Raw genomic sequence first — 21,918 nt, forward strand, 5'->3', positions numbered from 1 at the left:
TGTGATGTATGCATGTATAAACGGTAGTAATAAATATATATAAATGGAGATGTAAACAGTAACTAAGTAATAGTAGTATAAAGTGACAGTAATGAGCTAGAGAACTCAAAAGTCCAACAGTCTGATGGTCTGAGGGATGAAGCTGTCCCTGGTCTGGTTGTGGTCTTTAATGATCCTGTTGGCCTTCTTCCTACACCGCTGGGTGTAGAGGTCCTCCATGAGTGGCAGCTCCATCCTGGTGATGTGCTGTGCAGTTTTCACCAGCCTCTGTAGAGCCGTTCAGTTGACAGCGGTGCAGCTGCCATACCAGGCGGTGATGCAGGTCAGGATCCTCCTCAGTCCTCAGCCTGCAGAAGAAGAAGAGCTGCTGTCTTGCTTGTTTTTGTCATAGTGAGTCCAGGTCAGGCCCTCGCTGATATGGACCCTGAGGAACATGAGGCTGCTGACTTTCTCCACTGTAGTCCCACTTAGAGGGGGGTGTGTCCTTCTCTCTGTCACTTCCTGTAGGCCCCAACCAGCTCCTTTGTTTTGCAGATGTTGCGATGGAGATTGTTGTCTTTGCACCAACATGTCAGATGCTCTGACCTCCTCTTTGTAGGCTGTCTCACCATCGCCGGTGACCGGTGTTGTCAGCAAACTTGACGATGGTGTTGGACCTGTGGGTGGCCACGCAGTTCTGTTTGAACAACAGGGAGTACAGGAGAGGGCTGAGCATGCAGCCCTACGTCCCATGAGGAGGATGTGGTGCTGCCTATCCACACAGCCTGGGGTCTGCCTGGCAGGGAGTTCAGCATCCAATCAAAGAGGTTAATATGTGTTAATAGCTGGTCTAAGAAGGCGTGGTGAAAACCCTGCCGTCGTAGACAGAGGCGTGACACAATGAATCATGCAAATGGAGATGAGGCTGCACACTTTCAGACAGTCTTTCCTCAAAGGCACTCACGGTGTTGCACTTATACATATGAAAAGTGACTTAAGTAGCTGAAGACTGAAAAAAAAAAGACACGTTCAATCCATGAAAGCACGTGATTGCCAGATTGTTGGTTTCAGAAGTTAAGAAAAATTGTCAGATGTTCCCAGATGGTGTTTGATGCGACATCCACTTTGTTTGAAGCCTTCTGACGCTTTTGATGCTGGAGAAAACACTAGAATTAAAAGGGGTCATCCTCTGAGGAGCATGAACGTGCTTAATAGAAATCTTCCCTCAGATTAGGAGATATCTGTTTGCAAAGTTGATATTTGGGCTGTTTGTGGCACAGGATGAAAGGTCAAAGGTCAGACAAAAAAAAAACCTGTTCTTCCTTGATAACTTCTTCAGTTGGCATGAAACAGAGGAGAGAAAAAGATGATAAACCTGCCTCTCTTTCAAAAATATAAAATGAGAGTGCACATACAGAGAGAGAGATGCCCCTAATCCTCAGAGTGTTGGCCTAGTTAGTTATGCGACCGTTGTTGTTATTGTCTGTTTATCTGTGTGTGATTCACTAATGGCTTATTCATCCATGACCCTCCAGTAGCTCCCACAACTCTTAAAACCTCATCCCCTGTGTGTGTGTGTGTGTGTGTGTGTGTGTGTGTGTTTGATATCTATTTTTATCTCCAATTGGCTGTAAAGTTGTCTGATGCATGTTTGTTCTGGCTTTTTAAATAGCTCTCCTGTTCACACACACACACACACACACACACACACACCTGCTCTCACATATGCAAGGTAATACACACACACACACTCTCTCGCACACAAACACACACTGTTACACATCATCCCTCCCGGTGGCGATTACTCTCCAGATCAAGCAGGAGTCAGCAGCTGTCTACTCCTTTCTTCTCACTTACAGCATGCATCAACACACACACATACATGCATACATTTCCATGCCACACATGTAGCCTGCACTTGCCCAGAAACAGACATCTGAGGATGTCAGCAGCTACTATGTCACATTTAAAACTGCTCCTAAACATGCAGGCTTTTCTTTCTGGAAACAGACTTCACTCTTCATCATCGCGAGCTGGAGGTTTTAATCTTTATCTTGTTTCTGACTGCATCTCTGCCTTTGCTAAGAAGATTTAGACATGCTTATCATTCATTTATTTATTAATATAGTGTTTTAGTTTAGTTTATATAGTTTTCAAGGTGCTTTTTACTGTATTATGGAAATTGCTACGTTTAGGTTATATGAGAATAGGTATTTTAAGATTTTTAAGACAGCATTACATTGTAGTGCATTAAGGAAAGAAAGCATTTCTCTTTAATTTGAGCTTTTTCGTTCACATTTTTGTTGTTTTGATGTTATTTTCGTTAATGACGGAACACTCCAGAAATTTGGTTCCTCAATAAAAGAATCAGAAATTCTTTTCTTTTAAAATATTGTTTATGACACAGAAACAATTCATAACAGAAAGACTAATGTGCAGGTCTTTTACAGGAAACTGTGAACTATCTGTGTGTCTGATTGCCATGTTTTAAATATGATGTGACGATGAGACATTGGGAGTCTGGACTAAATCTGCCTGCTGCTCCTCATTCATTATTAATTAACACCCCCATTAAAGAGACTGTCTGCATGGAGAGGGGAGAGGAGTCAGGGTGTGTCTCGGTGTGTATTATTGTGAGCATAATGTGTGTTTGTGCATGTGGGAACTGTGTACATGTATGTCATGTACATTACATACGTGTGTGTGTGTGTGTGTGTGTGTGTGTGTGTGTGTGTGTGCTGAAGCAGCTGGTCACAGGGTGAAGGAGAAATGCTGCCTGGTGTGTCGCTGTTTGTCTGTCTGTCTGTGTGTGTCTCTCTCTCTCTCTCTGGCTGTCTGTCTGTCACACGCGCTGTGACACAGCAGAAAGCAGGCACACACACCCAGACTGTAGACCTGCACTGAAGGAGCCTAAAATAGATCTGCGCTTTTCATCATGGTGGTCTTTGGAGTTGGAGTTTTCGGATGAAGTTAGCGAGGCCACGCAGACACTATATTAGGCAGTGTTACATTAAGCCATCTAAGTTGAAAAATGATTTTTTTTCCCCCTCTCGATATTGACCTCCCGTCCCTAAAAAATGCTTTTCAAAATCTCCAGAGTGGAGAAATGACCAGTCTCACATTTGAGTGTAAACAGGGAAAAGTCACCTCAAATGTAGCTTTTAGTCACTTGTGCCTTCTCAGACACGTCTGGTCGTTGTGTAGCAGTAATCGGACACGTCAAGCCGACCCAAAGCACTAGCTGTGACAACGACTGACGGCCCACTCCTAATGACACCTCATCATGTCGCATCACGTCACAACACCTCACGTTGCCTTATGTCCGTCACCTCATGTCGACTCACGTCATTTCAAGAACATCATGGAAGGACAAAGAGAACCTCTTTTTGTAGACAAGGACAAATAAGGTATTTAGTGAAAAATAAGGTGAACTACACTAAATAGGAGAAATCACTGATTCACCAGGCTGGACAGCCAGTTAGACTGTGTCTAAAGCTGATTTATCTTGCTGAATCGGCCACTGATAAGTACCGATTAGAGCCAACGCTACAGTCGATGGTCGGCCAAAGACGCCCCTACAGGGGAGGGGACATACAATTATGATTTTTATGCTCCCTTCCTTTGAGCAGCTGGAGGGTTCAATGTGTGTGCTTGCGAGTATTAAAGGTGTCACTGTCCAGACTGTCAATTATGTAAGATGACTTTAATTTCCTTTGGCTTAGAGTCCTCACAGACACACAAAGCTCCCAGTGTCGGGTGCAGAGGTCTGTTTAGTCAGCGTTCCCATTCCCACACACACAGTCAGTCAGCTGTGTGGGTTTGAACTAGAACATAGTGACAACAGCAGTTTCAGCCTTTAAATATCAGTTATAGAGATCAGCACTCTGTCATCTACACTATTTCTTTTTATCTCCAACTCACTCGTTTCCTTAATTCTGCACAAGATGTTTGCTCAAATTACAAACTATCGTGCTGTCGGTGACATTTTTAAAATGGCTGGGGACTGATCGAAACAAACTGAACAAACTGCGTGTCATTTGTCCAATAAATGTAAGTGCATGATCAGTATTATCCAAAACAAAACATTTGTAGTAATTTTGTCTTTCCCAGAAGCAGGTTTGAGTCTGTTATTTGCTGTTCTCATCTGGCAATATCATCAGGACTTAATGGCAACAAAGCACTAAATTAGATAAAATTGGCAGACTGTATTTATTGTGTGTGAAAGAGAGAGAGACTGATTGCAAACCATCCAGGAGCAGAATCAGTCTTTTGATTTGGCATCAGGCCTGTAATCCTCCACTGTTTCCAGTATGGTGTCACTTTCTATTGCATTTGATGTGCGTTGGTGGCTGAACACAGTTTAAAGTGATAGAGATCGAACTGCGTCGGTATCATATGTGGGTCATTTGTCAAAAGTCTGCCTGTAGAAAAACAATCTACTTCTGTTTAATATTCTGCAGTTTTAGAAAGCTGAACTTTTAACTTAACTTTTTGATATTCAGCAAGGAAAACATTTTATTACACCAACTGACCTGAAGGGGGCACTAGGGGGTCAGAAGGTCAGCCAGGTGTGGCTTTGATTTGAAATGATCCAAATAATAACTGTATCTGTGTTTTTGTAAATTTTCTACCAATTTGACTTAAAAAGCAAATCAGCCTCTGTATTTTGCTATGCCTCGCCATACTATGGCATGCAATTGTGTGTGTGAGTGTGTGTGTTTTTTTTCCACTGAAAGCTCCAGTTCCCATCTCCTGGGAAACCAATCTTTTATTCTGGCTGCCAGGCCTGTAGGGCACTGCTTTCCATACTGAACCCCCCCCCCCCCCCCCCCAACATGTTTACCACGATCACTTTATCTTTCATCTCTACACAATCATCCCCTTCTACTCTTCCTCCATCAGTGGACTCATCACACACCAGTGGAGTCCGAGCCGGTGCCAAATGATTTCTGAAGAAATAGGCTCATGGTATGCCTTAGCTGAGAGCGAAGCCAGATCTCATTCTCATAAATAACTGCTCTTTTCTGACTCTCTTCTTTAACAATCATATATATCAGAAATCGCTACGAAAGAGCCACACCTCTGTGTTTAGAGCGACAAATATTGTCAGCACTGAGCTCTCTACCACTAGAAAAAGAGTTAGGATGGAGCGCTGAAAGTCCATTGATCTATTCGGAATACTGGAATACGGATGTTTTTAACTAGACCAACAGGAAACTAAACCCTAATGTTTTCCTTTAAGTGATCATTTCTTCCCAGCCTTTCCCCCCTCTCTTTGGACCCATTTTAGCCTCATCTGGTTGGGGTACACATTTCAGCCTCCAGATCTTTTCCCTCCTCATTATTCTGTTCACTGTTCTCTTTCCTCCCCCCCTGTCGCTCCCTTCCTCTCTCCTCTCCTTCCTCCCTCTATTCTCCTCCATCTCTTTGAGTTGATTCTGTGTGACTGGGAGGCCATTGTGTCCCGCCATCAAACGCATTGCATACAACCATCCATGCAGAATACACACATACACACAGAGGGATGTTTGTAGAAGAAGCTCTCAGTTTGTTGATCCCATTAGATTTGCTCAAGCTGCTTTTTTTCAATAGTCATCTGAAAGTATCACATATTGGACCAATAGCTAGTAAGACCCACGTGGCAAAAAACACACTTTTGATGTACAGTATACAGTATAAGCAACTTTACTATATGTCACATTCATTCAGAATTTATTTTATTTGGTGTAGGGATGTGGAGGTGAATCTGAAGCCTAGCATTTAGGCCACGTACAGTATATTATTCTTATCCTTCAAGCAGACAAGACTGCAAATTGTCTTAAAATCCCGAACCGCAAGACTGCTTTATTACTGTAATTTCAAAATGTGTAAAACCATTTAAAAATGAAACATCGGGAACCTGCATTGAATAACAGTCTTTTCCATTTCAATTTCACAAGCAGATACAGTAAACTGAGTGCGACGTGTTCTGTAACTAACACAACCTGAAATTACCATTGCCAGAAGTTATCATTATCTTTTGTAAAGGAGGGGGCAGGGACACTAACACCACCAGGCATTTATTCTGAAAAGTGCTCATTGTGCAACATACAGTAGAAATGTCTGAAATTAGGTCAATTAGTCCCATGTTTTTTCACCAAAAGCCCTGTAGGATAATTAGAATTCACCTTGCTTTAGAAAGTATATTAAAGCAGGGCTGCAGCCAGCATATATTTTCATTATCGATTAATGTTTGTCATCATTTATAAAATGCCAGAAAGTAGTGAAAAATGTCCATAAAGGTTTTCTAAAAGAAGAAGTTTGTTTTCCGTTTGGAATATTAGCTTGAAAGATTACTTACAAGCAAACGATCGATGATCAAAATGTCATTAGTTAGGCTGGTTATTTTCTGTCAATCGACTAATTGGTTAATTGACTAATCGTTTCAGCTCTAGACAGTTGTGTCTGTTATAGCATGTCTAACCTGCCCACTAGAAACAGCAGTTATCTGTGATTCCTTGTCATCAAACTTTAGTAGGGAAATTGCAGATCATTGTAAATACTGGTCATTTAATACCTCCCGTGTGATTCAGTTCATAAAGCTAGTAAGACCAGGTGGTCAGTAAGCAGGTATTATTACTTTATGAAGCCTCTCCTTTCCATCACATCTTGCAGAGCTCTGTGGATCTGTTATATTCCCACAGATACTGTAATAGATTTGTAAATTATAGATCCTCTGCTCCCCTCTTAATATTTCATAGACAGAGCCAACACACTAAAAGCTTGGAGGACGTTTTTCTGTCTCCGGAGACAGAAAGACAGAAAATGTGTCAGAAACTGTAACTCAGCAGAAAATACAAGATGAGCAGACTGATGTAATTATGGATGATTGTCCCCTTATGTTTTGGAGATCAGAGGCAGCATGCTAATTTGTTTTTCAATGAGGGAAAACTTTTTCATAGAGGATATATCTACATATCTTATGTGACAAGGCACTAAAACATGTCCCTCGTTTCCCTCTCCGTCAGGACTGTTTTTGTTGACCTGGCTCGATCTTCCCATCTACCTCTTTGTCACAGAGAGTGATGTTCGGTTTTCAAATGGCTCTGTTTCTCTGTCATGATGAGAACCGTTTTTGTTAATAATGCTGGTCTGTCTCCACTGAAACAGTACCTTGTTTTTTAAGGCTCAATCTTCCTGTATTGGTATGCTGCATCTCTCACAAACGGGTGAAGTCAAGAGTGGGGGAGGACGGAGCATGTAATGGTTAGCATTAGGTAAAATGAAATGCATTTGTGCACAGAAACATTGGACGGTCTTGTGAAAGCAGTGTTCAGAGCTGAAAGAAACGAGTGGTTTCTAGTTGGGCTGCCACTCAAACATGCTTAATGAGTCATGCAGCAACACTGTCTTGGTTATTTCCCATCTTTTTCCCTGCAAGAAGCAGCCCGTACAGAACTCAAGCTCTGCGTCGACATTATGATCTACACCTTTGCAATGTAATACTGATACTGTCTTTTTCGTTGCTCTGGTAGGTCTATGGCTGCCAACATGGGGTCGATGCGTATCCTCATCAAGGGAGGTAAGGTGGTCAATGATGACTTCACCCAGGAAGCAGATGTCTACATTGAGAACGGCATCATTCAGCAGGTAGACCACATTTGCACGCAAATGCATTTTCGCTCAGGTCCACGCATTCTCACAAGATAACACACATTAAAACCTATGCTACATCCTTTATTTCTCTGTCTGTCATGCACACACACACACACACACTTTGACCCACACGTTCACTGTCCAGTGTGTCCCCAGCTGTTAGTGTGACTCATTTCACAATAATACAGTATGAAGACAATGAACCACCCAGTGAACTCCGTGGCTCTACGTGATGATAGTGAGCGCTATAATTAGCTCACAGAACGCTGTCATGGAAATAAGCATCGGTTTATGTGAAGAGGGTGGATTTGACTCAGAAACCTTGAAAGCTCAGCTGTACTAAAACACTCAACGTGAGCTTTCTCATACACGTTTGTCAGTGCTTATTTCCATCACAACAACAGTATTGTCAGTGGGTGCCATTTTGTTAACCATTAAATGGTGCCTTAGTTTTGAATGATACTGTAGCTGAAACAAGGTTTTAAGAGTAATTTAAGAGGGTATATTACCATGCTCAGATAAATAATAACTGAGTAACTGAAGCAGAGTGTCATTTCTCATCCAGCTCCTTGATACTTCCTCTCATCTGTAGCGTATGTGTTGGCACTCTCTTAGTCAACTTTGCAGTAAACATTTACTACTCGAGCATGTAGGAGGAGCCATAGCCTATTAACAGCTGAAATGAGTAACCTTACAGTTCGAAATAAATATAGGAAGGTGATGAGTGAGGGTGGAACGGTCACCTGATACGAGACCACGAGTCTCCAGTTGTGAGGCTGTACTTAGACACAGCGGTGCTTTAAGCTAAAAGCTAGTGTCAGCATGCTAACAAGCTGATGTTTAGCAGGTATAATGGTTAACCTTCTCACCATCTCAGCAGGTTAACATGCTAAGATTTGCTAATTAGCACCAAACACAAAGTACAGCTCAGGCTGATGGGAATGCCATTAGCTTTGCAGCTATTTGGTCAGATTTTCAATTTCTCAATTTTTTCCTGATGGTGGCGCTACATGGAAGTTAAGGGATCACCAAAGTTAGAGCAATTCATCCTGAGGAGGAGATTGATGTGTGTACCAGAAGCTGTCAAGACATTTCACTCTAAAGTTACAGCCCTTATCATGCTATCTGTTTCAGTATGAAAAGACATTTCACTCACAACCACAAAAGTCAACCTTGTGGTGGCGCTAGAGGAAAGGTCAGGGGATCACCAGAGTATTGATCTTGAACTCAGCCATTAATGTCTGCACCGAATGTTGTGCCAGTCCATCCAATAGTTGTTGAGATATTCCAGTCTGGACCAAATCTACACATCAGAATCAAGCACTCACTGTGGTTTAATGTGCCATGTAAAACATCTGTCTTAACCACAGAAGCCTTTATTGCTCCTCTTTAATATGGCCGCTCAGTCTCTGTTCATAATTGAATGGACTACATTAAGAGTACATTGACCCATACACCAATGCCCTTTTATAGTCATTATGTATTCTGTGGATGTTATGGGGACAAAACACATATTAATAAAGTTGTGTGCTTGTGTTTCTCGTGGCAGGTTGGAAAGGAGCTGATGATACCAGGCGGGGCTAAGGTGATTGACGCATCTGGAAAGCTGGTGTTGCCGGGCGGAATAGACACCAGCGTGCACCTGCAGGACACTTTCATGAACGCAAGCATTCAGGAAGACTTCTACAGTGGGACCAAGGTACACACACACACACACACACACACAGGACTGTGTTATGACTGGGCTCGTCGGCATGCCTGTGATTAAACACATGAAGAATCCAGAGACAGCTGTCATACACAGACATACTTTCTCTCTCGCTCACTCTCTGTCTTGTCTACATGCAAATCTTCAGCTTCATACGTTCATCAAGACTAATGACCACGTGTGCTCTCACACGGGTCCGATAGGAAGCAAACCCTGTCAGCAGCTGTCGCACGTTTCTGGTTGAAAGCAAAGACTTCTCCTATTACACACACAAACACAAACACACACACACACACACACACACACACACACACACACACACACACAGCTGTTCAGTCTTCATTCGTATTCGTGTTTATTAGTTCATTTCCTGTGGATGCTCTGCATGTTTTCCCCTGATCCCCTGAGACTCAGAGCAGAGAGGATGACTTCATAATTAGCAGACTTAAAAATTCCCCCAAAAATTCGAGTGTAATTGTTGCCTGCAGCGGTATATATCGGAGGATGTTGTGGGCTGTTTTTGTTGTTGTTGTTGCCTGACACATTTTTATCACTGGGGGGGTTTAAGTCATGGGCGTCCACTGGGTGTGCAAAGGCGTGGCAGTCGCTATGCATGATGTGAGCTGGGAGTAAAGATCAAACAAAGTGTCGTCTAAAAAAGTGAATTAACTGCAATTGTGCTTTTCGGACCAATTTAGCTTCTTATGTGATTTGCTCGGTGAACTACGTCTAACAATTCATCACATTCACAAAATCATCATCGCACCACCGGGTCCACAGAAGATGAGTGAGTTTATGGAGAGGATAAAGAGTACCTGAAGAGTGCTTGGACTTCAATTCTGTAATGCCAAGAGAACATGTTTTCGGGCAAAATGTTCCTTCTATTTTTTATCATGTTGAGATTTGTGTGGGCAAAGAAAGGCAATTATTGTTAATATTATACAAATGAAACTCCAGGCCTGTATTGGTGGTAATATTATACAAGATATAAAATGATGTAGCTGCGTGTTGTTATTGCTGTTTTTTTTTCACATATGTCAGATAAAGAAAAGTAAACCTCTTAGTAATGAAAAAACTGCACTTTTTTTAAAATTTGGATTCAAATTTCCAAACATTAATTGTTCAGCCCTACGCTCCAATGTAATTAACATTAGCTAGACCATTTAACAAGAACTTTCAATACTGAAACAGAAGTCGAGACATGTATCAACGTTAAAAGTGCTTTTAGTCGTCATGATATTCATTCATTTGCTTTCTTTCTCTTCAGTGCTGTTACTGCCCTCCAAGCAGAGCAATTGAATGTTTGGAGAAGAACTTCTCGTGTCTCTCCTCTTCGAAAAACTGCCACTGCGTTTGGAAGATTTTGTGGCGAATGATACAACCTCCGCAGTGCTGTATCTCAGTGAAACGAGGTCTAATGGAATGCCAACTGAAGACGGCTGAGAGGAATTTGGGGGGGATTGAACCGTCCGTATGCCAGCTTTACTCCAGCAACCCCCCAATCGCAAACCCCTACCCGCTAAACGTGCTGCCATGGCAACTAACCCCCACTCTTACTGTGGAAATCAGAGGGAGCAAATGTGTGTGCACGCGTGACCATGGTAGCATTGTGTGGTCTCTATGGTGACTGCGTTACTGCGGCAACGGCTCATGTGCAATCGCGATGAACCCCAAAACTATTTCTCTCCGCATCCTCTTCCCCCTCCTCCCGTCATTTTGTAACAGTCTGCTCCCTCTCACGCTTTCCTTCCTTCCCCCCCACTGTTTCCTCTGCTTCACCCCCTTCTGTCTCACCCACTACTCCCCTCCGGTACAGGCTCACACTGAGCTGCAGGAGGAGGGCGATTTATATAACAGGGAAATGTGACAGGAAGAACATGCAGTGTAGATACTGACCTGTTTGTACGTGTGTTTGCGCATCTTTTATTGAGCTGTATTGTACGCACACCTAACTTTAATAGATGTTAGATATACCCATTTTGTTCAATATAGTCATAGAAATGCTTATTTAAACATCTAAAAACATTCACTTTTTAACAAGATTTAGGCTTGTTTAAACCCTGTATGTGTATATATAGAGAGACCGTATATAGAGACCTTGCAGTTATTTTACAAATCTCCTACCAGACGGGAAGGTGAGAGTTAGCAGGTTTCAGGGGAGTTGGCGTAGGAATTGTTAAAGGTATTACATCTTATAATCAAGCTAAAATGAACAGTGTTTTAAGTTTGTTTTCTATGGTAGGTTACTATGAGACAGTCAGCTGTTGTTTTTTTACTTCCAGACGTGTAGCCACTGCTTCTCCCAGATGTTCTAATAATCAGTCAGATTTGTAATAATCAGTCTTCATAGCAGCACTGATCAATCATATCCCTCAAATTAGAATTTCAGAGTGGACAAATATTCAGCTTAGATATTTGCAGACCAGCTCTGTATCTCTCCCAGCAGGCACTGCAGAGATAGCTTTAATGTCTCTGCAGGCAGGACAGGCAGAGGGAGATGAGGAGGAGGAGGAGGAGGAGGAGGAGGGTATGAAAGAATGTCAGGTGTTCAGCTGTAATGTGAAGTATGAGAGGTGCTGATACGGGCTGATCAGAGAGCTGCAGTGGTAATCTGTCTGACACTGATAGCCTCTCCCAGAGTCTAACATACAGAGATCCCCTCATCCTCTCAGATTAGTCGGGTCTCACTCAGACTCTTCCCCCTCTTTCATACATACAGTAACATGTCACTTTTTTGTACTCATCTACTGGCAATTTTCTCAGGAAATTGTGAGAAATGTCCATCACCGTTTCCTGAAGCTCAATGTGTCGTGTTCAAATGTCTGTGTTGTCTAACCAGCAGTCCAAAACCCCAACATATTCAGTTTACTATAATAAAGGACAAAGAAAGCCACCAAATACTCACATTTAAAAAGTCGGAACCATTTTAATGCTTGTCTGTTGTGCTTAAGCAATTCATCGATTATCCACATATTTGCTAGTAGTAGTAGTACACATATTATTTTCAATGGACTTTGAATAATCATTTCAACTCTACTTCAAATTGCTCGTTTTGTCCAACTAACAGTTTAATACCCCCTAGTGTTTCAATTTACACGGATGTAAAAGAGAGTTAGAAAGCGAATCAGTGAGTGTTTGGTATTTCAGCTTGATCACAAATGACAAGTTGGTTGTAAAAATTGGTATTGTATAGTTTTCTTTCCATATCATACCATATTGACTGTGCGTACTTCACATTCTCCTGCTCAAACATACCGACAGATGCACATTTTCACCCTTTGAAAATGTCTTCATTGTCTGTTTTACTTTCTTTTCAAGAGATTATCTTCACAGTAGGGATTGGGGGTCTTTAATAGAGTGGGGGATTCATGATAAAACACTATTTGGGGTTTATGTGTCACCATCCACTTTAGCTGTGCTGTCGAAGATCAGTAATATGTTTAAGGAACCAAAGGGGGGAGTGCAGCATGTCAGGTTTACTGTGGCTTCACAAGAGAGCTGTTAAATACCATGTAGATGATATGATGGCATATTATAAAAGGATAAACGCGCTATCTGCTCTTAGAATCACCTACACCATATATATAAAGAAATATTTTAATAGTGTAGTTTCTATTAACATAACGTATGATGTTTATATTAAGTAGTAAGGAAAGTAAGATCTGCATCTTGATGAGAATCAAAGATAAAATTCTGTGGGTGTGAAGGAAACTCACAAGCCTGTGTAATGATGGATTTGGGTGAAAAGGTTAAAGAAGGACTAAAATCTGACGGTTTTGCAAGTGAAATGTATAAAAACTGGCCTGGGTTCTACACTACGTCGGGTTTAGGGTTTCATTCTGCTCAGCAACAGCAGTTACAAACTGTTTCATCAGAGCAAAAATGGACTGATTATGTATTACGAGCGATAACTGCCTGTCACTGGTGATTCGGTACTTCTTGGATCTCTTTAGCGGATTTGTAATTTAGAACAGTCTAAAATTAGATGTTTCTTTGGTGGTTGTGGTTACAGATGCAGCCTAAAAAGAAGAAACAAGGCAGCATGGAAGACGTTTCATCCTGCAGACAGTTTCTTTATTCCAGCTTAGCAGAGCAAAGTCTGCTGCTGGCCTCTTCAACCCTCACACTGATGAAAATGCACAGTTACAATGCTCAGTATACCAAACACACACACACACACATGCACATGACTTCCTCCCTTCACCTGTTTCTGTCTCTCTTTCTGACTCACACAGTCCTTTTTTTTTTTATGGATAAGTGTACTGGCAGTACATTTTAATTAAGTCCCACAATCCCCAGCTGTGTCCATGCCCCCTGATCTTTGACACACACCCGCTGACAGTGATCAATGGCGCTACGCTCTTCATGCACACACATATGCAGACCTTCGATGCTGATGCTGCAGATGAGGATTCGGACTGGTTACTATGGTAATGGGAAACTGATTGCTCGTTGGCCGGTGGAGCTGTCACTCAAAAACAGTTGACCCTGCCCCCTTCTGTCTGGAATCTGGAGCAATGACTCCACGCTGACACATAAATCAGAGTTGTGTTCAAGTGTAGTAACATTTCATTCAGGCTATGTTGCAGAAATGATTTGATTTGGACTTAACTGAACTGAAAATGAATTTATAAAGTCTGTGTGGTGCATGTTACTTGTTTTTTTGTATCTCTCTCTCTCTCTCTCTCTCTCTCTCTCTCTGTTGATTTCCTGCTTCATAAATGATTATTGCCTGTTTTCCCATCTCTTCTCAGTGCAATATCCCTGTTAGCCCCTGTTAGAGGATATTGAATGCAATTTTGGATGGAGAGGAAGAGGAGGAGGAGGAGGAGGGTGGGGACATGCGACAGGCATGGCTGAGCAGTATCTGTTGTCATGGCTACACAAAAAGTGCATTTACCATTCAGCCGACTGAGACGAGTCACAGCAGACCACTCCCTTCACTTCATCAGTTTTCCAGCATGTCATCCTCTTCTTCCGTCCTTCCTCTCATTCTTCTCTGTCTCCTCCTCCATAACTTTCCTTCTTCTCCACTTTGTCCCTTTCCTCAGCAGTCACACCCTCTTCTTCTTCTCCTCATATTTCCTCATCGGTTGTTTTGATTTTGAGATATCACATAATCGTCAAGAGTCACTGATAATTGATGCTGCAATTTTCTGTAATTGTGTCTTAGATAAAGGTAGATTTTTTACACTCAACAATAAAGGATATTTAGTGTGAGCAGGTTTTATTTCTGTTGTTCATATGCTCATTTGACCCATTCCACATGGGATTACAAGGCACTGCTCTACATCAAACATCAACATCAATATAACAAGACATCTTCCAGAAACACACAGAAAACAGACATTTAAAATAAATTGTATACAGAATAACAGAAGAACAAAAAGGCCTCTCTGAGGCTTTCTTGCCAGTAACTGGTGAAGTGTTTTTTGATGTGAATAGGAAAGTCAGTCTTTGTGCATCAGTCTTTATACAACTAGTAACAAGTAGACGGTGTGATGATGAGGGAACAGTTCATAAGGACCACTGTTTGTTTGTCCTGGTGACTACTGCTCATTGTCACCAGGACAAACAGTGTCTATGTGCTTTACAGTGGAATCATTGTTCTCATCTCTAATAAATCTCTCCTCTCCTCCTCTGCCTCCCATGTTCTCTGTCTCCCTCCGTCCTTCCTTCCTCCCTAACTCACCTCTCCTCACCCAGGCGGCTCTGATGGGTGGCACCACCATGGTGATGGCTCTGGTCCTGCCTGAACAACACTGCTCCCTGCTGGACGCGTACGAGAAATGCCGAGCTCTGGCCGACGCCAAGGCGTGCTGCGACTACGCTCTGCACGTCGGGGTGACTTGGTGGGGACCAAAGGTAAGACCCAAAGAAGGGTTCACATGTGAGCTGTACCAGGACCAGCGAACAGCATGGAAAGGCTTTTATAAACGGATATCATTCTCTGCTGTTTTGCTCCTCGAGCTTTTACCCTCGCTGGAATGAATAATAAAGCTGCCAAATCATCATTTTCGTTTATGGGTGAAATGTGTAATGACCTAGATTAAACCTAGCATGAACTAGGTTAGCACACATGCTCACTGGGCACATTAGGCAGATTGTATGAGTCAATGTGCCTCATTCAGCCTTTGGCTTTAATATCTGTGCCGTATCATCTGCTGACTTTGTGCGCGTGCCACATCTTATTATATATAGTAAAATGTTCAATGCCACTGTTCGACATCCTTGTAATGCCATGATATAATGGCAACTAGGGCTAGGGACTAAGGATTATTGGCATTATCAATGAATCTGGCAGTTATTCTCGATTAATTGATCAATCGTTTGGTCTATTAAATGTCAGACAATTCGTATGTTTTCAAATGTCTCGTTTTGTCCGGCCAACAGTCCAAAACCTGATGATCGATTCATAGTTTCAGCTTCAATGGCTTTGGTATTTGGCTTTAGGTATTTACTCTGGCAAACACTATATAGTGTCAGTTTACTGCATTTTGAGTGAATTAAATGGTGGTGAATGTTTCTGTGCGACTGTGATATTCACCAATGTAAAAGCAATATGATCTCATTCTGGCTGCTCTCCAAGCTAATATCATGCCCCATATAACACACACACACACACACACACACACACACACACACACACACACACAGTTTCTCCCTCCATACCCACACTCACACTGGCTAACACAATTCATTGTCAGCCTTTGCCAATACAAACCAAAACATTATCAGTCCTCAAAAGGGATTGGCTACCAGCTCCTTGACCCCCCGACCTTTGTCCTGCGATCAGGTGCGTGATGAGATGGAGACCCTGGTGAGGGAGCACGGAGTGAACTCTTTCCAGATGTTCATGGCCTACAAAGAAATGATGATGCTGAGGGACTCGGAGCTCTACCAGACGCTGCAGACCTGTAAGGACATCGGGGCCATCGCTCGCGTCCACGCTGAGAACGGAGAGCTGGTGGCAGAGGTGCACATCCCACAAACACTCCAGCTAACACACACAAATTCACTTCCACCATATTCTCCTTTTAATGAGAGATGTTCAGCACAGTAAAAAAAGTAATAAAAGTAAATGTTGCTCTTATAAAGAAAAGTTCATTCATTGCTGGATATTTGTATGTTATTGTAATAGCATGCCTGACATTTTAGACACTGTGATCATCTGTGTGTTTTAAATATTGAGGAAGCAATTACAAAATTGAACTTATGTTGAAGTGTGTGTGTGTGTGTGTGTGTTGTTAGAGTGCCAAAGAAGCTCTGGATTTGGGCATCAGTGGACCGGAGGGTATTGAGATCAGTAGACCAGAGGAGGTAAATTTACAGGTTATTTACGGGTTTTATCACTCAGTTCTTTTTCATTTAGATATTTAGCCCTTCTGAGGTTACATCAAAAGCAAAGTTTTATTTTCTTTTTGTATCCACAAAATGTTGCTGAGTCTTGAAAAGACTCCATCATGTTAAATTGGTTCAAAAGGTGGTACATGTGATACACAAAGATCTAACTTTCCTCACTAATTGGTCTACAGTGAAACGTATAATTCCCATAAGGAGAAATAAGCTGACCATGACCATACACATGTTGTAGTTTCTTTGCGTTGAAGCTCAGGATAAAGACCGTATGTATAAATAACTATTAAATACACACAAATGTCTCATTCTTCTTGTCTGCAGCTGGAGTCTGAGGCTACTCACAGAGCCGTCACCATCGCCAACAGGGTAAACAGATGCTAAAGCAGATTTTAACATCCTGTCTGTGTGCAGGTGTCTGTATGTCAGTGATAAATGAATGAATGCACTTGTGATTGCAGGCTCGCTGCCCGATCTACCTGGTGAATGTGTCCAGTATGTCTGCTGGAGACATGATTGCTGCTGCTAAGATGCAAGGTGAGTTGCAATAAAAAGTGGTAGATGATGATAAAGAAGATGATCTTCTTGTAACAAACCACTTTCCTCCTTTGTTTTCTTTCTGTCCTGTCTCTGCAGGTAAGGTGGTCCATGCAGAGACCACAGTAGCTCACGCGGTGCTGAATGGGATGCAGTACTACCACCAGGACTGGGTTCATGCTGCCGCCCACGTAATCGTCCCTCCTCTCCGCCTCGACCCCAACACACCCAGTTTCCTCATGGGCCTGCTGGGCAAGTATGTGTTTAGTACAGACGTACATGTACTTGTAAGAAGTCAAATATATTATTTTATCATACAGGAGGTCAATGATTCATGATAATTTACACAAACATGCATATCCTGTTTCCAGTGACACTCTGAGTGTTGTGGCATCAGAGCACCGTCCATTCAGCATCAAGCAGAGAGCTTTGGGCAAGGAGGACTTCACCAAGATCCCTCATGGAGTCGCTGGAGTCCAGGACAGGATGAGTGTCATTTGGGAGAGGGGAGTGGTACGTACACACACACACATACACACATTATATATATGTACACACGTATTTGTAATTATAAGTGTTAGGTTTCGTATCTTCTGACATGAGCTAAAAATTAACGTTGTATTTTTCCTGCAGGTTACTGGAAAAATGGATGAGAACCGTTTTGTGGCAGTGACGAGCTCTAACGCTGCAAAGATCTACAACCTGTACCCACGCAAGGGTCGTATCATCCCTGGGGCTGATGCTGATGTGGTGGTCTGGGACCCAGATGCAACGAGGTACGCAGTTATACTTACAACATGAAGATGTGGCTCACAAGCACAGGTCGCTCGTCATTATTGCTCGATTTAGTGCAGAACAAACGCAATAAACGGCCCATCTGTCTGCGCAGGACGATCTCTGTGAGCACTCAGGTGCAGGGCGGAGACTTCAACCTGTACGAGGGGGTGCGCTGCCACGGCGTTCCCCTGGTCACCATCAGCCGAGGACGCTTGGTGTGTGAGAACGGTGTGTTCATGTGTGCCGAGGGCTCCGGAAAGTTCTACCCGCAGCGCACCTTCCCTGACTACCTCTACAAGAAGATGGTGCAGAGAGAAAAGGTGGGTTCACTTTCATTCATTCACATCTGTGCGTCTGTCCTCTGATCACTTTATAAAGACTGAATCAAAATGTGTCACTAAAGGTTTCTCAATAGGTTAAGTAGTTCTGACAGTGCACCGGGGCTCATGCTGTGCTGTGCTGTGTCAGCTTACAGCCAACCTACTGTAAACACACCCATCATACTGTGTCTAACTGCACTGATTTGACAGTTTATATAAAGGATTTAATGCTCATCCTCTCTTTGTGTGCTGACACTGTTTTTCTGCTGCTGCTGTCTGCAAAAACCTCCTCCATCCCAGCCTCTGCAGGGTTTGGTTCTGCTCTGTTTTAGGTACCCTAGATAGTTTATGCAGCCAGCTTATGAGAATTACTTTTCTATGTTTTCTGCATTTCATATATGTGCTGGATATTATCTCATTCGAAGACTATTATTATTGTATCTATCACTTCATACGGCCTCTAGCCAAGAACACCAGATGGTAAAGCTTGTGCTCATGTTACATCATGAAGAGGACAGCTCACTAAAGTTAATCAGAGATCCAAGTCATGAACTCATTTTAGTTTGATGACGATTAGCATGATTAAAAATGGATTAAATGCAGACTCCAATCTATGTGTGTGTAAACTGTTTTTATTGTTTCACCTCCTCTTCCTCCTCCTCCTATCTGTTTCAGACGCAGGCTTATAAAGGGGTTGTCAGGGACCCCTACTCTGGTGATGTGGCCAAGGTGGCAAACGCGATGAAGAAGGAGCTCGGTTTGGGCCCCATAGACGGAGAGTCTCCCAACAAAGCCTGTCCTCGGGTGCACCAGGGAGTCCGAGACCTCCATGAGTCCTCCTTTAGCCTCTCAGGTAGGCTGCAATAAAACTAATATCATTGCGGTCACTATATAAAAAACCTCATAACTGGTCAGACTGAAGGAAGCATTTGTGTTTTTCTCTCAGGGTCTCAGGTCGATGACCACATCCCGAAGAGATCCTCAGCTCGGATCCTGGCCCCACCCGGCGGTCGCTCCAGCGGTATCTGGTAATCGCTGGCGCTGGAACTTCATCCGTCCGACTCTCCTTGTTTTGTATAATTCTGAGCAACCAGGAAAACTGCACTGATTTTCAATCACAGGATTAAAGTTAAGAGGGAAAAATAAATTCAAGCATGTGTCTGTGATTGGTGAAGACCTAACTGATGATCAGTGATCTGCCAAAGTGACTTTTACAAATCTAATTTGTGTCTTAATTGGAGTGACTGACCTGATTAATTACACGAGAGTGAAGGGCTATCTATGAATTTAAAATGTTTTGCCAAATTCAAGCTGATCTTACTAACATTGACAAAGCCTGCCCATTACCACCCTGCTCATATCCCGCGAAGAAACGCAAACTAAACAAACTGTGAGAGATCAAAACCAGTACAGTTTTTTATGGTTTGAACTGACGTGATGTTGACTGAATTGTTTAAAAATAGTAGAACTGGATTCAGTGAAATATCTATTATACCCCTGTCACACACACAAACATACAGCACACTGTAGACACCATAGCTTTAGACTCATACGAAGATGTGTGTGGATTCTGTTTGTGATTAAACACCCACTGTGCTCGGCTTCCTGCTGCACCGTGGGTTCCTCTAACAGTGTTTTTATTTCCAATGGATGAACTGTTCTGTGTGGTGGTGAAATCCAACTGCTTCGAACACCGTGTGATCTTACAGCTACACTCTCTCGATAGAGTCAGACTTGACCTTATCCATCCTTACGTTTTCACTGCCTCTGACTGAAACAACACTCACATATACCAGAAACATCCCTGCCTCACCTGCAATGTAGCAGGGTCTATAGACTGAATTACAGAAGTATACAACCTGTGGGCTGACCTGGGATTAGAATGCTGGTCCCAGTACTGATCCCACAACAGCTAAATGTAGGCATTTCTGTCATGGAAACGTGGTAACTATAGACCTTGCAAAGTGCTAGAAGACTGAAGAGAAGTCAGTTCAGTTTCTTAAAGGAAGGATGAAGAGTTTGTGATTTTAAGATCACAGTGGGGATAACAAGACGGAAAAGCTTTCTGTGACTTTGCTACTGATAATACAGAACAAAAGAATAAGGCTTTAAATCAATAAAGTTGAATGCAGCGCCTCGTTATTCACCGGAGAGATCACTTAGAGCCTTCTGAGTGAAAACAGGAGATGTTGGAAAAAACATCAGGAGCCTCATTTATCACAATGTACATAATAAACTGACCATAGGCAAAAGAAGGATTTGATAGAATTGAAATTAGCATGAACAGACTCATTTACATAAAGAAAAAGAAAAGGTTTATATCACAAAGCATTAAAATGTCTTTCAGCTCAGATTCAAATGAAACCTGAAAAGATAATCCTATGGACAGCCTGTGTGTATCTAATTTGGCGAGTGGTTTATCTGTGACTTCTCTACCACTAGGGGCTTGTTACACACTCCTGAACGTTAATGGTTTTAAATGTTAGCACAGCATCAAACACAAGAGGAATCTAATAAATCTGATTGCCTGGGTCGAAGTACATATATTTTCCATACGTACAGATAAATGGGGCCCCAGATTGTCCATAGAGGGCCACAAAAGTAACCGAAAGAAATTATATTACACTGTTGTGTTTCAGTAGCATCTCATGGACCACAATTTGGAAAGCAAACTTCCTATTGGTAGGAAAGTAAAATGGGAATGTTATTAGAGCAGTGTGTCTCCACAGAGCAGGAAGATTGAGCTGCACAGACTGAATAAAACCGCTGATCCTCTCACCTTCTGATGATGTCTCATTCCTGCCTAGCAGTATTATATTTATACATGATCACGTCTTCTTCTTGTCTGTGAACTAAATATTTAGGATGTATGTTTTGTTTTTTGTTTTTTAGTTGAAGGAATAAATGTGCCAATGTGAATCACCCCCTGTGCCACACCCCACACCCATGCATGAAGAGCACCACATGGAGACGGAGGAGCGAAATGTCTCCTGAACGCCCACAGGCTCACAACAACTGGTGCTGTTTTTTTACGATTACCGACGTTAATGACGTTATTTTATTGTTGGATGGTTTTGTTGTTTTGAAGGCACTGTGACTGGTCAGTGGCTGTGTGTGTGTTTGTAGATTCTCGTTGTGTTGGACAGTGAACCTGTTGAATCTGTAAGTGGCTGCTTGTTTCTTACCACAAGAGTAACGGCAAAAGAATAAAGTGAGAAAAATAACATCTTGATTCGTCCCGTGTGTCACCTTGTTTTTGAAACGCCGAGATTTGTGGTCACGGTTGTATTATGTAAAAGAGAAAAGTACAATTTAGCAAAAGATTAATGATTAATTAACAGAATAGAAAAAGCACAAAAAGATCAGGAAAGCTCTTCATCACGAGCGCAAGATGCTCTGCATAGATAAATATACTATGTGTACATGCATACTAAAATAAAAAATAATATAATGAAAGAATAAGTCAAACATTTTAAATAAAGGGAGATGCAAAGTACAAATGAGGGTGCAAGAAAACTGCGCAGAAAGGTGAATCTATGTCACAATATTACTTCATTAAAACTACTGAAAGGTACATCTGTGTTACAGATTGCAAGAATAGAAATA

At 42.2% G+C, this 21,918-nt stretch overlaps 1 protein-coding gene across 1 annotated transcript; it reads left to right on the top strand.

Moving 5' to 3' along the window:
• Positions 1-7,497: 7,497 nt before the first annotated feature.
• LOC139302695 (dihydropyrimidinase-related protein 5-like) lies at positions 7,498-21,477 on the top strand. Its single transcript, XM_070926399.1, has 14 exons — positions 7,498-7,608; positions 9,164-9,313; positions 15,029-15,187; positions 16,119-16,298; positions 16,574-16,642; positions 17,003-17,047; positions 17,140-17,215; positions 17,315-17,471; positions 17,587-17,728; positions 17,849-17,991; positions 18,105-18,312; positions 18,988-19,165; positions 19,259-19,340; positions 21,205-21,477. Exons 1-14 carry the CDS (start codon positions 7,498-7,500, stop codon positions 21,206-21,208), a joined length of 1,704 nt encoding a protein of 567 aa, XP_070782500.1. The 3' UTR covers positions 21,209-21,477.
• The last annotated feature ends 441 nt before the right edge of the window (positions 21,478-21,918 follow it).

The sequence above is a fragment of the Enoplosus armatus genome, chromosome 19 (genome assembly GCF_043641665.1).
Source record: "Enoplosus armatus isolate fEnoArm2 chromosome 19, fEnoArm2.hap1, whole genome shotgun sequence".
Taxonomy (NCBI): domain Eukaryota; kingdom Metazoa; phylum Chordata; class Actinopteri; order Centrarchiformes; family Enoplosidae; genus Enoplosus; species Enoplosus armatus.